This window comes from Bidens hawaiensis, unplaced genomic scaffold, assembly GCF_021521415.1.
Source record: "Bidens hawaiensis isolate Kalapana, Puna unplaced genomic scaffold, B.hawaiensis_p1.1 tig00006693_1, whole genome shotgun sequence".
Taxonomy (NCBI): Eukaryota; Viridiplantae; Streptophyta; class Magnoliopsida; order Asterales; family Asteraceae; genus Bidens; species Bidens hawaiensis.
Genome location: NW_027491455.1, coordinates 1147327 through 1165905, shown reverse-complemented (window position 1 = coordinate 1165905; position 18579 = coordinate 1147327). Strand labels below are relative to the sequence as shown.

At 32.0% G+C, this 18579-nt stretch overlaps 1 protein-coding gene across 1 annotated transcript; it reads left to right on the top strand.

Annotated features, from left to right (window-relative positions):
• The first annotated feature begins 642 nt into the window (after positions 1–642).
• On the top strand, positions 643–1678 carry LOC143633344 (uncharacterized). Its single transcript, XM_077101666.1, has 3 exons — positions 643–1089; positions 1199–1363; positions 1455–1678. Exons 1-3 carry the CDS (start codon positions 643–645, stop codon positions 1674–1676), a joined length of 834 nt encoding a protein of 277 aa, XP_076957781.1. The 3' UTR covers positions 1677–1678.
• The last annotated feature ends 16901 nt before the right edge of the window (positions 1679–18579 follow it).

The window sequence follows — 18579 nt, the reverse complement described above, 5'->3', positions numbered from 1 at the left end:
AAATCGAGGGTCTAATTACGAAAAAAAATATTTTTGAATGAAATTCGCAAATGTGACCAAACCTTAGGGACGATTTTGGAACTTTACTCGATCATATAATAAAGAAAGAGTGAAAAGACATGTCTACCATTGACTTAACGATTAAATTTAACGGGGTTAGTGATGTGGATGTAATTGGCAAGAATTGGAAAACGTGGATGGTTCATATGCAATATAAACTTTTTGGACTAAATTCGTATTATTTGCCAAATCAAAAGACGAAAATGACAATTTACTCTTTTAGTAATTCTTCCAAAAGATCTTTCCTCTTTCTCTCGAGCATCAATGAATCAACATTACTCAGGATGACCCACATTGCCTACAATGTTACCAATGACTAGGATGCAATTTTGGTTTTGATAACTCTTTATTTGTGAAATATTGAAGGACAGATCCGTTGTATGATGTACTTTGGTAGTTATGTTCCATAGTGGACTCTTGATTTTAAAATGCATAAATACGAATGATTTGCATTTAATTAATCAAGTCAAATCACACTAGCATACTTCATTTATGGTATAAATATGTTTCTAGCATCTCCCTTTCCCAAACAGCATTTCATATTCTTCTTTTCTTGCATCATCATTCTATTCTGCCATGATGATGGAATCTTTTGAAAGCGTTTTTGATGAATGGGAAAGTTTGAGCAGAATGTTCTCCTGTGATCAAGACTACGAACACTTCTCTGGCCATGGTTTATTTTCAAGTGAACAAGATCATGGTTTGAACTTTGAAACTCCTTCCATTGTTTCATCTGTAATCACTGAATCTATCAATGCTAACACGTCGTTCATCAACGATCATAGTTTTTGCTATGCTAATGATGAAATCAATAACAACTCCTCATTACTAGCCCAACTTTTTTCTGATGATCCAATAGAAGATATTCTATGCCTGACACAAAATAATAATTCTGAGAATTCAGTTATTCCGTCGGTCCAAATAATGCCCAATCAACCCAAGCATATCCCCGCCAATAAGAGAATTAAAACGCCCGAAGATCAATTCAACCACGAAAAACTCGATGAGAACCCGAAAAAGAAAACTAGAGTGAGTATTAGTCTTCTATGTTATTACTTGTGGAATTAACATTTTTTAATTTTTCAAGCATATATTTAAAGAAAGCTTACAATTTTCTCTTTTTTACATTTTTGAACAGAAAAATAAGAAACAGAAGATGACGAATGCTAGTGACAACACACCAATCGTGAGTTCGAGTTCTTGCAGTTCTGATGATGATTCAAATAGAGGCACGGTAAACTCAAACTGGAAGACTAGAGCTTGTAGAGGCGCAGCCACTGATCCCCAAAGTCTCTATGCAAGGGTGAGCTTAGAATCACTTGATTCATGTTTTTCCAAAGTTTGAATTTTTGTCCTTATAAAATGATGATTAATATTCCTTTTATGGTTCACAGAAAAGAAGAGAGAGGATAAATGAGAGACTAAAAGTCCTTCAGAATCTGGTACCAAATGGAACCAAGGTTGACATTAGCACAATGCTTGAAGAAGCTGTCCAATATGTCAAGTTCTTACAGCTCCAAATTAAGTTGTTGAGCTCAGATGAAATGTGGATGTATGCTCCAATAGCTTACAATGGGATGGACATGGGTCTCTATCAAAAGCTTTCACGTTCTTAAAATATACTTACTATTAACTTAAACCAAAGGGACATAATTAATTACATATTTAATATGCTCGAAAAGTCTTGAGTTCAAGTCCCAAAAATAACAAGGATTTAAACAAATTCGCTGTTCAAAAAAATTTGTAATTATTTATTAGTGCGTTCATCTTTTGAGTCATGAGAAGTAATTCTCATGGTTTGAATCATATATTTGTCAACAAAATGTTGTATTAGTTGTTTATTTAAAAAGTTCCCAATCTATTGAATTGAAAGATACGATGGCCATATAGATATGAATATAAGCAAGATATGCGCAAGATTGAACAAGGCTAGAGACAACTAGATAAATGTGTTTATCCTGACTACAGCAAATCACTATTACTTGAACACGTACCTCTCAAATTAATTTCTTTATTATTGTTGGTATATGTTAAGCTAACAAACTAAAAAGTATATTGTTAATGCATTTGATACTTATATATTTATATATAAAATGCACGTACACTACTAAAAAACTCGCGTGATGCTGCGACAGTGACAAGTTATAACGCGATATTTATTTATGTTAATTTCTCAATCATCTCAACTTATGTTAGTTTTCTTTTTTGTGTAATATTTTACAAAATTTTATTACGTTAATTGTTTTTTTCTTATTTAAGTTTTCGAGTTAGTAGCATCAATGCAGTCTATCTATATCCTAAACCTTACATATGTCAAATAAGGGATAATTTAACATTAAAGTTATCATCTACTTCCAAAAACGCATTGTAAGGCCCCCGAGCCCGGGTGCCCTACTTTCACGTTATTCGGATTTACTCATTCACATAATTCGGAAAATCAGAGTTAATTAAAACATTTCACGAAAATAAAAGTCAACCATTCATACATAACATAAATACTTTGTCTTAAAGAGGAATGACATAAGTCTTAAACATAAAACATAAATGACACGTGAATCTTCTTCATAGCGATGTCAGTCTTCCTCTTATTGCCACATGTCCCACTCTAAGCAACCTGCCTCATTCTATTCACCTACATGCGTACTAAAAGTCAGCTATGCTGAGTGAGCTCTAGTTAATTAACATACATTGAATCCACTTACTTATTAATATGCGTCCGAAGATACATATTAATACCTACCTGTTCTTCTAACATTCATACATACGTACATACATACATACATACATACAACCTTCCATACTTTATCTGACTTTCTATAATTAATACATACGTGTCCTTTCTATATTTTAAAGAGTCTTTCGTCCTATAACCTTCGCAGATATTATTAGGGTCCGCAACCCTTTATTCTTCGCAGATATTAGTAGGGTCCGCAACCCTTTATTCTTCGCAGATATTATTAGGGTCCGACCCTTTATTCTTCGCAGATATTATTAGGGTCCGCAACCCTTTATTCTTTGCAGATATTATTAGGGTCCGCATCCCTTTATTCTTCGCAGATATTATTAGGTTCCGCAACCATTTATTCTTCAATTATAATATAAGTAATTATAACTACGACATACTAAATTAATCATTCAATAACTTTCACATACATACACAATCATATCTACCATACACTTACCATTTAAGGTAAGTGTATTAATCTAACACGTCGTAGTATGCACACAGCCCCGAAAAACGTAACACAGAAGAGGGGCTAGAACTCACCTGTAGACGGTTCCTCTCCGAATTAATAGCAATGCCTTTCTTCAGCTGTGCCCGACTAACTGTTAATAACGTACACGTATTAATCTTTATATTTGCTTCTTTACTTATTCCATTAAGTTAACGGGGTTATCTTTTAAGTTAACCGAACCGACAGGTAACCTTCTTAAACCAATCTTAGTAATTTAATATACTTTAAATCCTTATTTTATTATTGTTATATTGTAACATCCAACTTTTGTTAAATAAATAACAGAAAGTTTTGTTAATAGTGTGTGTCGTTAAAATAGTCTTGTGTTAAGTGTTTGGGAAGTAGGAATTGGGAATGGGTGGTGGGACCCATGAAACCCCCTATATATATAACCCAACCACTTCTTCCTTTTCTTTTCCTTTCTCATCCAAACACACACAAACACACACACTCAAGAACACACACACTTTCTCTCTACATTCCGGATCCAAATCCGAGTAAAAAAAAGAGGAAGAATCTCGTGTGTAGACATCATCAAATAGCAAGAATCATCGTCCAGATCTACGTATTGTCCGGATCTGAACTCGAACCCGAATCAAAGGTAGGTTTCGGTTTAAATGGTTAAGTTTTATGGTTAGAATCGTCATGCAAACAGATATAATGATAGATCGGGTTGTAAAATGTAAGAAAAATGTAAACTTGGTAAGTTATAACCTCTCGGGTGCACTTCGTGATAAAAAGGTGGTGTTTGGACTTTGAGAGATGGGTTCAGGATCAGGTGCATGGGGTCAGAATGTGTCAAAAGTTGGGAAAGAGTAAAAATCAGGTCCTGAGGAAGAGCCACGAAGTAAAATGGCTTAAAAATGGTAAAAGCGAAGAAAGGCAGGCATTTCGCTTCGCTCAGCCATGAGAAGCGAAACAGGCATTTCGCTTCGCTTAGCCATGCGAAGCGAAACAGTTCCATGCGAAGCAAAACAGAGACAATTCCATGCGAAGCGAAACGCTTCCATGCGAAGCGAAACAGTTTCATGCGAAGCGAAACAGTTCCATGCGAAGCGAAACGCTTCCATGCAAAAAAATTTATAAAATTCATTTTCTGATGCATTTTTGTTAAAGGATTGTTAATAAAAATAAAATTTTTCCCCAGCCAGGGGCGCTGCCCCTTGGACCCTGCTAGGGGCTGCCGCCCCTAGACCCCGCTACCAGGGGCGCTGCCCCCGAACCCCGTGAGTTGAGGGTGTCATTGACTTAGATATAAGAAGTAGTAGTAATGGATATTTGACACTCGTAATGCGTTTTACAGTTAGCCGTGCACAGCTAAAGAAGGGCATTACTATTAACGGCAAGAGAAACCGACTTCAGGTGAGATTCTAGCCCCTTTATCCGTTATGTTTTTGGGGCTGCATGCATACTCCTTTGTGATAATTGTTAATACACTTAACTTAAGTGGTAAGTGTATGATATGTGTATGTTATATGTATGACTAAGTATTGATTGTTAGTATGGATTGTTTATACGAATGAATATGTACATATACGTATGTGCATGACCTGAAGATATGTAAAGTATGCATAAATGAAAATGAATGTATGATCGAGTGACGTGACAGGTACGGTTATTGGAGACAAAGGGACCAGACCCTAATAATATCTGAGACAAAAGGGACCAGACCCTGATAATATTTGAGACAGAAGGGACCAGACCCTGATAATATCTGAGATAGAAGGGACCAGGCCCTAATAATATCTGTGATGGTAGAGATAGAATAGCTTATGGTAAATTACAAGGCCTTATGAAAGAAAGTTTGTAAGCGCGTGTGCATGTATATAAAGTTTGTATGAAAGAAGTAAGAGTAAATAAGGTATGAATACATATCTTCGGATGCGTATGAGTAAGGGTATGAATGTATTGTATGTTAAATGATTAACTAGAACTCATTCAGTGTAGCTGACTTTTAGTATGCATGCAGGCAAATAGATTGAGGCAGCTGGCTTAAGGAAGGATACATGGCATGAACTGAAGAGACTAGCATCCATGATGAAGTGTTATGATTTTTTTAATTAATTACTTATGAAAAGACAATTTGTATGTTAGGACAATAATGAATGTTTTAGAATGTAATGTTTGAAGTTTTTAATTATTCCGCGAAGTTTTCAATTAACTCTGATTTTAGAATTTTGTTTATGAGTAAATCCAACACCAAAGTAGGGTTACCGGGAACGGGGCCTTACATATATATATATATATATTCTTATTTTATTATTAGTTTACACTCTTAACGTGTTTATAAGTTAACATCCTTAAGCGAGTTCGGGTTCGTGTCAGGTCTATACTTAACTCTATCAACAACTTCATTCCTTTAACGGGTAGGCTCTTATTCTCAGTTCGTATTCTATTCCCATTCTTTTGTTCGGGGCGGGTCATGGGTCGTTTGATGAGTCGGGTCTCGGGTTCGGGTTTTGTTTAAGTCTCGCATCACTACCATCCTTTTATTATTATATTAATAACTTATTATTATTATTATATAAGTATTATCCAAACATCCCCCAACCTAACCGTCCACCCCCCCCCCCCCCCACATCATCACTTTCATCCTCCATCACTTTCTTCTTCCTCTCCTACCCACCTGCGCCACCGCCGCCACTCTCCCATTTCCGACCATTCCCTCTCTTCCTTATCTTCATTTTCCCATTCCCTTCTCCATTATTCACGGCCACCACCGCCTGCACCTCCCTTCCTTCATCTCCGGCTACCATGGTGTCAACACAGAAGACCTAGGACGGCTGAGTATCTCTAATTTATTCGCATTCCAACAATTCGCATCTACCAAAAAAAGAATTTGCATGACCGAGGGATTTACACATGATGATTGGCATACTCATTCGCATGGTATGCGAATCTTTTTCTGGAAATCATTCGCATCCAAAGTATTCCCACGGGATGCAAACTGGATCTTAAAAAGAATTCGCAAGCCACGATTCGCGCGAATTATTTGCTCGATTCGCATCGGGGTTTGTGCGAATCCGTTTATGTAAGCTATTCACATAAGGTTTTCCAGATCTGGTTCGCGTAGGGGTTTCAGACCAAGTTGTTGACAGTTGGTTTGGGTCTTGCGGGGGATAAGGGACCGGCTGACGGAGATTGGGTCCATTACAGGTCTGTGGTTCGAGTCACAACACTGCAGATCTGGCTCGAGTTGCAGTTTTGTCCGACCGTTGGAATCCGGGTCTCGTTGAAGACCCGTGTGCATCAATTTATTTATTTCCTTAAACACCTTCTTCTTGTTCTTCTTCTTATTATTATTTGATTGAACTCGTTTATGTTAGTTCGTTTATGTCGATTCGTTTTTGTCCGCTTTGACTCGGTTACATGTTAATAATCTTAACGAGTAAATGAACGAAATGAATATAATATTTACCTTTTTTTGTGTGATTGGACTAGATCTAGGATGGATGATTGGATTTGGAATGCTTGGTGTACAGGGGGTTTTTATTGTGTGTATGGGTGTGGGTGACAATGATTGAAGAATGGTGATGGAATGATAAGGATGAAGATGTTTTAGAGTTTTTAAGGTTTAAATGGGCAAACCCCAAAGGCTTTTAGGCCCACAAATATGTTTAAGTCCACCAACCATAATAATCTTATCATATCTTATTATTTAATTAATTCAAACGACGCCACACGATTCGATAACTAAAATAAAATTCGCGACATTTTATTTGTTTATTTTATTACCGAAACTAGGACGTTACACGCATGTTTTAGTGCAATAAACTAAACACAAGTAATAAAATATAATTCACAAACATAATAATTAAACATTAAAAATTTGGATGTTAACCACTTGTATCGTGATAAGATTAGTTTTAGTCATAGACTTTCCATACCTTAATTATGTCATCTACATTATTCAACCATCATTCTTCATCGTTATAAAAAGAGTTACAGGGTTAGGTCACGCCAATGTTTAGTGTTGTAAACGCACTATTGATCCCTGTGGCTGGATATAGTTAGGTTACGTCAACTACTTTTTTTTTTGGTATTTTTTGTTTTAGATATTATTGTTTGTGTATTTGTGCTTGAACTCGCGTCGGTTCACAACGTGTTTTTTCATTTTTTATTTTTGGACAGCTACGGGTTTGTTGTTAATTTACTTTTTTGATTTAAATTCGGTGTCGTAACCTGATACCGACCGGATTTGGTGTAGGTTCACCATCGCAACACAAGTTTTTGTTTGTTCGCTGTTTAAAAAAAATTTAGCTGATGACTTACTAAATATACTATCAGTCTCGCGTGGCGCGCTTGGTGTGTTACCTGGTTCATTTTAAATTGTAACTCATATTTAACTAAGATTGATTTTTACTTGTATAGATTTTTTTAATAGTTTACAATCATTAAATATTATATATTATATAAATTTTAATGCGTAACGTACTTTTTAAAACTAATTCAAAATTATTAACAATACTAACTTTTTATTTTTTTTTGTATTGGGGTACATTTTCATAAAATATGAATAAAGATGCATGCATAAGCAAAAAAGAAGCTACCAAAAGATTAAAATTAAAAAAAAGCAAAAACTTACACCTTTCAAAGACTTGTACATTCATGCAACGATAACTTGTACATTATAATCTGCATCTTGATATTAAATAAACTTTATATCGAAACGTCGACAAAAATATGCACGTCACAATGATACGTTCAGTTTTTTAATACATTATAAATTAAAAGATATAGAAGGAAACAAAAAATTAAACTTGTCAAATGCATTAATAAATTTAAGGGGTTGAAAGGTAACTATAATATAAATTTACAAAAGTTTAACATAGTTGATGGATAAAATTTGTAATTATAAATTAAAAAATTAAATGTGTCATGGGGACATTGATTTAAAGACCATTATACTATCTTAACCACCTTAAGACATGTAATAAAGGTGGTACAATAAGCAATCAAAGTTGGACCTTTTAAAAATTAAGAGGTAATTGGGATTCTCTTTATATATATATATATAGGGGATATCTTTTGAGAACCCTTTTGAGTTTTAAGAACTCGAAATAACTCAACGTAACCATTTTTTTTTGAATTTTTTTACACTTACGTAATATATGTAGGATATATATACGTAAAAAAATTACCAAATTTTTTATGCACCGAGTCGACTTTTTTACATAGGTGTAACAGACATTTAAATTAGTGTAATCAATGTACATTTTTATTCCCTCTCCTACTTTAATTTTTTAATCACATTTAATCTCAACCATATAATTTAATCAATTTAATTAAATGTGGTCAAAAATGAAGTTTTTAAGTTCTTAAAATTCAGCAAGGTTATCAAATTATCCCTCCCACATATATATATATATATACATACATACATACATACATACATACATATACATACATACATACATACATACATATATATATATATGTGTGTGTATGTCTATATATATATATATATATATATATATATATATATATATATATATGATTGGGTTCATTTCAGAAGTGTTTTTAGTGTGAGAAGTGCGAGAAGAGATTCTGGCCAATCATAAGATTTCTTTTTAATTTTGAATTATTTAATTGTAGAAGTATATTAGTAAAAAGTTTAGGAGTTTCTTTTGGTAATTAATACTAATTAATGTTAAGTTACAAATGATTAAACATTTATTTTTGTTTTTTAATTTGATTTAATCTTTAAACAATTCATAAAACAAAACCATCATACTCATATTATAAAAAAATATAAATATATTAACCATCATAAAAACAAATACATACACAAATCATAATATTAACCGACACATACAAAAATTAGTTCATGTTATCACCTACACAGATCACAATATTTATATACATGCACATAACTAGTTCATGTTAACCTACACAAATCCCAATAATAACCTACATATATAAATTTACTTCATGTTATAGCCTACCAATTTGTATTTATATACAAATATCAGAATATTAACCTACACAAACAAACCTTGTTCATGATATCACATACAATTGATAATGTTAACCTAAACTTGTAAAATATTCGCAATGTAGGAACACATAATATTTTTTTTTATAATTTTAATTATTTTATAATCTGTCTTTTATGTGTAGGAAAATACGAGTTATGTGTAGATGAATATTATTTATATGTAGGTGAAAATAAAATGAACTAGCAAGTTATGTAGGTGAATACGATATAAGTGTAGGTAAATATTAGTTATGTGTTGGTGAAAAAAAAAGAAACAAAATTAGTGTAGGAGAAAATAAGTTGTGTTAGTAAATACGAGTTACATTTTGATAAAAATAAAAATAACTAACAACTTGTATAATTAAATATGAGCTATGTGAATTATGTTACTTGTGTAGGTGATCAATTTAATAAAATTCACCTACATATACATTTTTTTATATGTAGGTAATTCAAATTTGTAACATTCTACAAGAATTAATGTGGAGAATATTCTAGGAGTAATTAGAGGAATTAATGCATTGAACAAATAAAAGATAATCAATGGTTGAGATCGACTTCTCGCATCGTTATAATATCACTTCTCGCATGATCCATCCCCTATATTTATATATATATATATATATATATATATATATATATATATATATATATATATATATATATATATATATATATATATATATAGGAAAGGATCAAGAGAAACTCATCTTTAGAGAAAACTTAAAAACTCCTAAAGAATTATTTTTTATTAAAAATAAAAAAATATTTTCAAATTTCTATTTTTTCCATTATTCTTATATTTTATTACCTTTCACTAAAAAAAAAGATGTTGCAATGCACATACGTATGCTGTGCGATACTGTTGTATTAAATAAGTGTATTACTTTGTACTTTTATGTTCAATAGTGTTTAATTGCATATATTCAATATTTGTGTATAGTATATATGCAATAGTGTTGTATTATATGAAAAAAAAAATAAAAAATAAAAAATAAAAGTCGATGTAGTGCACATGTGCATTAATGTTGCATTATACATACGTACTATTGTGTATTCGATGTGTGTATTAGTCTTATATTGCTTACTAGTTTGAGACCCGTGTATTACATGGGAATTGATGAGAATTTTAATTTTTAAACATCAAACAAAATACAATAAACAACATAATTATCATATATTGTTAATACAATTACAATTTATATTAAAATTACAGGAACTACAAAGGAAACATTGCACAAATATTTTAAAAATAACAAAAAAGTTCCTCGTACACTACATTTGTGGTTGTATTGATCAATAACCTTGTTTATCAAAAACAAATATCTTTAGTTCATTCTTGTTTATCAAGAATAAATGTGCATTAATGTTGTAATACATACGTACTAATCTGTATTCGATGTGTGTATTAGTTTTATATTGCATACTAGTTTGAGACCCGTGTATTACACGGGAATTGATTAGAATTTTAGTTTTTAAACATCAAACAAAATACAATAAACAACACAATTATCATATATTGTTAATACAATTACAATTTATATTAAAATTACAGAAACTACAAAGCAAACATTGCACAAATATTTTAAAAATAACAAAAAAATTCCTCGTACACTATATTTGTGGTTGTATTGATCAATAACCTTGTTTATCAAGAATAAATATCTTTAGTTCATGTCTGCTTGTAAATGTTGATAAGGCAACGTATAGTTGCCCGTGTGAGTGTTCTTTCAAGTACAAAACATCCCTAGATAATGATTGACCTTGTCTTTTGTTTATGGTCATCACGAAACACCGCACATCTTTTCAAATAATCAAAGAATTTGGATTTTCAGGTAATTAAACATGGTAAATAATTTGACCGGATTAAATAAAAAACCGTGATTGTAGCTTTCCCATATTAAACCCTTGATTTCTTCCCTAAAAAGTAATTACTTAAAATAATCCATTGATTTATATATAGGGAAGATTGAAAAGTTAAAAATAATCTTTTATTGCTTAACGGGTAAAACGGATAGAAAATTGACCAAAGTGAGTTTTTAATTCATATTCAAAAGTGATATTGTATTGCGTGGATGATAATTGTATTAATATAGCTTTGTCATCATATTAAACACATTATAATTCCTTATGAAAAAATTGACAAAAAAGTGTTCCAAGGTAGTTCCACAAAGTTACGTTTAAATTAAAACAAATTCACCAAGAGTGAAACATCATAGCAACATTTAGAGAGAAAAATAAATAACCGAAAAATGCCAATGATATGTACCAACGTCATAGCAACATTTCCTTTAACACCGTGAGCCAGGTTCATTACCTTGCATGTGACTGAACCAAAGGCTTTAAAAAAGTGGAAATTAGCAACAAAGTTAACAACATTGATAATCAAGTTGTTGAACTAATTACCTGACGGTATAGAGATCAAATAGCCCTCATAATCAAGATGTTGAAGTAATTTCTCTTTCAAAGGTGATGCTCTTTCTTAAGTGATTCGGTATTCAAAGTTTAATTAGGTGTATGTTAAAGATGCATGGTAAGTAGGCTATACAGTGATAATGCATTACAACATATAAGCATAATACAACTAACCAATGCATATTTCAAAAGGTAACATCAAATTTAGGTGAATTTATAAAACATGACATTGAGAGGAAGTTGATTGTTATTAATACCGCACTTTAGTTTACTTTTACAAAACACCCATTAGAGATGTTTATTGAAAAATAGAAAAGAGTCGAGCGGAGCCCGAATTTAAATGGCTAAATTAAATAACTGACTTGCAATTTAGTTTAAGTTCAATATGAAACTAAAGATCTAGATCTGATAACAAAAAGACAACACTACAGAGGTTGTGATAATAAAAAAGATCTGGACTTTTGGTGAATGAATATAAACGAACAGATTGAATTGGGATAAAATCATAAAATCTAATATGTCCAATAATTCACCTAAGGTTAAAACTAAACAAACAAGACTTCTAATTTCTACAAACGAAACGAAGAACTGACTAGACATTGACACAATTGAACTGGATTGGAACAAAAGTATAAAATCTAACACATACAAAAACTCACCTATGGTTAAAATGAAGCAAATACACCTCCATAAAATTGCTAGTCAGTTCGGTACTTCCAATTTCTGCAAACGAAAAAAAGAACTAATTAGACATTTACGCAATTGATTTAGAGCATGGAAGAAGAAATAAGAAAAGAGGTATACCTGCTTTAGAGTAATCCAAGAGAGATGAATCGAACGTTGGATGAATATGTGGGGAGGATGATGTGGGCTACTTGCGATAAATAGAGTGGTAGTTGCCGGATTTATTTGCTTATGCATGTAAGCAATCAGAGAGTAACTAGGGTTACCATTCTATTGAAAGAAACATAAAGCTGGTCAGAGAAACATATAGATCCAAAAAAACATGTTGGGTCGGGTAATAAGCCAAAAGGGATCCAGAAAAAAACCATTTTGTAAACAGGTTGGAAAAGGGTGAGGGGGCTAAGAACAAGTGGCAAAAGAAGGTATTTTATTAGAATAGTAGATATACAATAGTGTGTATCAAATATGTGCTATAGTGCTGTATTCTATGCATACAACACTTTTACATATATATGCAATGCACATTATTATACATGTGTACTACACTGAAGAGGGGGGGGGGGGTTAACAATATCAGCATATAAGAATAATGGGAAAAAAAACTACAAAAAATTTAAAAAAAAAAGGTTAAAAATAATTTTTAAGAGTTTTCAAGTTTTCTCTTTAAAAGGAGTTTTCATTTTATCCCACTCATATATATATATATATATATATATATATATATATATATATGGTTAAGTTCATTAGAAAAGTCCTATTAATGCGAGAAGTGTAAGAAGTTCTTCCAATCAATCATATAATTTCTTTTTTATTTCATAATTATTTAATTAGAAGGGCGCATTGGTAAAGTTTTCATTTGTTGTTTTTTTTTGTAAGTAATAAATATGTTATTAAGTTTCAAATCATTATTTTGCTTTTTATTTTTATATTTTACTGATTGAAGGTTAACTTTTCATTATCCTAACTAGGATAGAGCCCGTGTGATACACGGGTGATAAAATAAAATGAAAGGTTGTGAATGTATATCACTAACGAAAAAGAGAAGGCTAACTTCAATTCATCTTAGTTGAGTTGGTAAGTCACAAACATTTTAAAATCAAGGTAGTGAGTTCGATTTCCACCAACGACATATTTTTCATTTTATCATTCATGAAGGGGAAATTGTAAAAATGGAAAATTGTACACTTAGCAGCCTATGTGGAGGATGTAATTGAATGACATGTGGAAAAGTGTATTGCTTTAATGGTATAGGTAGATAGGTAGACTTTTTTCTTCACAATTACAAGGTTTTTATATACAAATAAATGGATTAGCAAATTCGTTTTAGCTAGTTATCCCTATTTTGTTCAGCCCTCATCATAAAATGAAATTAGCCATGATTTTATTAGAATGATCATTCATCATAAGAATGAATGTTTTGTTAATGAAGGATTAGGTCATGGGACTAGTTTGCTAAATGGTTTTAACTCATTTATTAAACTTAATGTTTTGACTATGAAAACCTGTAGGAAACATAAGATTTCTTGTATTACTATGAAATAAGATCAATGGGAAGAAATAAAATTAGATTGAACCTGTATGGAATTCAATTTATTAATACTGAAATAGAATTCCTTTGTTTAAAGTTGAATATCTTAACATTTTGTAATTTATCTTTAAATAAAATAAAATGAATTGAAATAATAATTTCCAATAATTAGTTGAAAGCTAAGCCACCATTTTCCAAAAATAATAAGAATTCTTATGATGAAGCAGTGTTGTAAAACTCGCTAGGCGGTCCCTAGGCGCTGACCAACTTGTAGGGAGTACACGGAGTACTCGGTATGTACTTGGACATGATAAATATAATATAAAATAATTATTGGATATTTTATATATGTTAATACAAGCATAATTCACATAAAAAAACATAATTAAAAAAATTCATGTTTTGTTGTTACTTTTAATGTTTTACTAAAAAAAATGGTGGCTGAGTAATCCCGAGTACTCTGTCTTTTGACCAAGTTGGACCTTGGCGAGTAATGGTGGCCGAGTTGGGAAACGGCGACAAGGTTAATGTTCGAGGACCTTGTAATCGCCGATTCCAGGGCCTTGGAATACTACTTTTACAACACTGTGATGAATGATCATTATAATAAAATCATGGCTAATTTCATTTTATGATGAAGGCTGATACGTGCATAGCATGAACAAAATAGGGATAACTAGCTAGAACGAATTTGCTAATCCATTTATTTGTATATAAAAACCTTGCAATTGTGAAGGAAAAATTAAGATAATGAAAAGTTAACCTTCAATCAGTAAAATATAAAAATGAAAACCAAAAGAATGATTTGAAACTTAATAACATATTTATTACTTACCAAAAAACCAAAACATGAAAAGTTTACTAGCATGCCCTTCTAATTAAATAATTATAAAGTAAGAAAGAAATTATATGATTGGTTGGAAGAATACTTCTTGCATTAATAGGACTTCTCTCATAAACTTAGCTATATATATATATATATATATATATAGATATATATATGTATGTTTGATTAGGTTCATTTTAGAAGTGATTTTTATAGCGAGAAACGCGAGAAATGATATCAACCATTATATTTTTAATCAATGATTGAAAATGTTTTGCATTTATTGTAAGTAATGAAATTTGAGAAAAATTAAAACAAATAAATAAAAGGGTAGTCTAGGTAGATTAAAATAATTCCTCATTTAATTTTTTCCGTATATCCCTAAAAAAAATCCAAGGCATAAATATCCAGACTTTATGATTTATAAGTTACAGTTTATTTATTCCATTAGATATCCTTTTGTTAGTATGGATTTATTTTTGTTTCTTTTTTCACCAATGAAAATGAAAGGTTCTTAAATTTATATTACTTAAGGAAAAAAAAAGATAAATAAATAAATAGCATCTTCATCATCGATGTTTATTTTTTCCCCATAAACCATGTTTTAAATTTTTGGTATTTCCGGTTGATATATAGCATCTTCATCATCATTTTTTGTTTTTTGCAAATAGATATTTCTTTTGTTTATGCATAAAAAGAATTTGAAGATGTGTAGTTTGAAAGTGAAGACGTATACCAAGAAACTGAAAATGTGTAGGACAAAAAATTAGAATGTGTATGAAAAATTAAAGAGGTGTAGGAAGAAATGAAGATATGTTGGAAGATATTTTGAGAACTTGATGAGTTGTAAGAACTTTAAGAACTTAATATGAACCACACAATCATTTAAATGGGTATAGAATATGTGGCTGGGATTAAATCTGATTAAAAAATGAATTATGAGAGAAAATAAAGATGTGTGATGATTACACTAGTGCAAACGTTAGTTACAACTATGTAAAAAGTCGATTTGTTGTCTAAAAAAATACTATAATTTTTTTATTTATATGTAACCTACATATTACATTTATTTAAAAAAAAATTAAAAAACAATTGTTATGTTGAGTTCTTTCAGGTTCTTAAAACTCTAAGTGGTTCTTAAAATAATTCAACTATGTATGTATGTATGTATTGAGAATATGAAAGTGTACGTCGGTTTACGGACCCTTATAATATCCAGAATGTCAGGGTTACGGAACCTTATAATATCCGTGAATGTTAGGGTCACGGGCCCATATACATGAATGTTATGGTCATGGGCCTTAATAATATCTAGGGATGTTCAGTAATCGGTTTAAAACCACGAAACCGCCCAAGCTGGTCATCGGTTTGGCTTTGCGGTCGGTTTTTTTTTACGTTCGGTCGGTCGGCTTCAAAATTTTCAAACCGTAATGAACGGTTTGGCTTATGATTTTTATTGAAAACCGGTCGTAAAAAACAGACCGGATAGTAGGATTTATTTATATATAAATTTTATTTTTTATATTAGATTTATATAACTATTTATAATATATCATATGTTTTAAAAATTGGGCTTCTTGTCTTAGCCCACTATATGATGCTAGTGTGTAATTTAGCCAACTTTACTAAAAGTCCAGTATCCCGTCATGTTCTAGGCTTAAATTCTAGACAATATGATTAATTATGGGAAACTTGCATTTTGATTATTTTATTTTTGAACAGCTTGAAATCTGAATTTGTGAATTAGAGTTTAAGTTTTTGACAGCAGCATATTAAAGCATAAACCGTGAAACCGGCTGGAGTCAAACCGTTAGTAACGGTTCGGTTCGGTTTTATTTTCAACGGTTTGGCTTCGGTTTTTGATTAGCAAAAACCGTACTAATGGTTTGGCTTACAGTTTGACTCAAAAACCGTCAAAACCAGACCGTAAACACCCCTAATAATATCTGTGAATGTTAGGGTTACAGATCCTTATAATATCCGTGAATGTTAGGGTTACGGACCCTTATAATCCGTGAATGTTAGGGTTACGGACCTCTTATAATATCCGTGAATGAGTAAGTGCTAAGATGTTAAGTATGGTAAGTGTAACATGTCACACCCTGGTTTAGGGTCTGGGTGTGCGACACCCGTTAGTTGGTATCTATTTTGAAAATACATCAGAGTTGCGGGTTTGTTATAGCAGAAGTCTTTAAAATATACTATTTAATTATTAAATGTCGGGTTAGAATACCCGTTGGATATTGTTTGATAAAATGTGAGCGGAAGTCTTTTCAGATATAATATATTAAAAATTTGTGAGTTGAATACCCGTTTTGATACTTCAAATACCTGTAATTTCAAAATATAATTCTTTATAATGTTTTGAATAAAATATCTGAGCCATCAGATCACCTCTAATGACTATGTCTGCAATCTTCTATCAGTCTTGCCTATCAGTTCTATTCTTTACAGTTTCCCTGAAATGTGGGGGAAAAATATGTCAGCACACAGCCGGTGAATAACGCTGACTCAATAATACCATTGCATAAACAATAATAATACCTTTGTGACAATACTCATTAGGCACCCAATTTAATTAGGTTAAAATTACCCTAAGTACATGTACAATTAATCAAATGCACAATATCATTTCTTTGAACAGTCTGTAGACTTCCAGGGGCGTGTTTGATGATACGCATGGCCTCGGGGAACTCCGAGCCACCATGTATGAATGGATCCAGACACATGTATACTCTTAATCTGAGTATTCCCGTTTCCTATTATTGTAATACAAAGTTTTAAGGATTCATAAATCCTATGCAAACAGTTCAGACTCTAAAAGAGTTGTAAAAGTTTGGGGCGTATTCACCTTATATGATTGTAATTAGTTTCTGACACTGATTCCTGTTTATTGATCAGTTTCTGTTACTGACCCCTGTCTGTAAATTAGTTTCTATTACTGATTCCTGTTTCTGTTTTCAGCTTTCTGATTGATTGATTTATTGTTATCTCGGACCTATAGTACGAGAATAACATTTTGTAAGACCCCAAATCCCGGGAATCTTACAGTTGGTAATCACATCCACAATTTCACAAAAAATTAAAACCAAACAATTATTTGTATTTAAAACTAGTTCAGAGTAAATAACAACGGAAAAAGTTTAAGTATTAAAAGTCCCAAAACACGGGTACAGATGTCCAAAATCGATTGTAAATAAAATATTCGTTTTATTTGAAATCCTTAACTAGAAATGCCTTCGACCTCATGAGTAGCATACAGCACGTCCAAGCGGTAGCTCCACTTCTTAACCTGAAAGTCAATCTAACATACACACAAAGTCAGCTTGAGCTGAGTGAGTTCAAGTTTTCAGAAACAATAATTCATACTTTATTTCAAAGTTATAGTTATAAACAATAGATAGGATAAAACTAAAATAAATAATATAATTCACCAAGTAATACATTCATCGTCGAACACACGTACGCGTGCCTCTCCACCACGAGTCAAGACTAGAGTAATATATTTGACCCAGACGCGGTAAGACCTAAGCATGTGACACAAGCCTCTCCACTACGGGTCAAACCCGAGTAATATATTTGACTCGGTCACAGCTTACACATCCAAGCACGCGATACGGGCCTCTCCACCACGGGTACAACCCGAGTAATATATTTGACCCGATCGCGGCCCAACATTCCAAGCACGTGATACGGGCCTCTCCACCACGGGTACAACCCGAGTAATATATTTGACCCGATCACGGCTCAACATTCAACGGGCCTCTCCACCACGGGATTTTAAAACCCGAGTAATATATTTGACCAGCCAAAATGATGATCACGTCACACGGGCCTCTCCACCACGGGTACA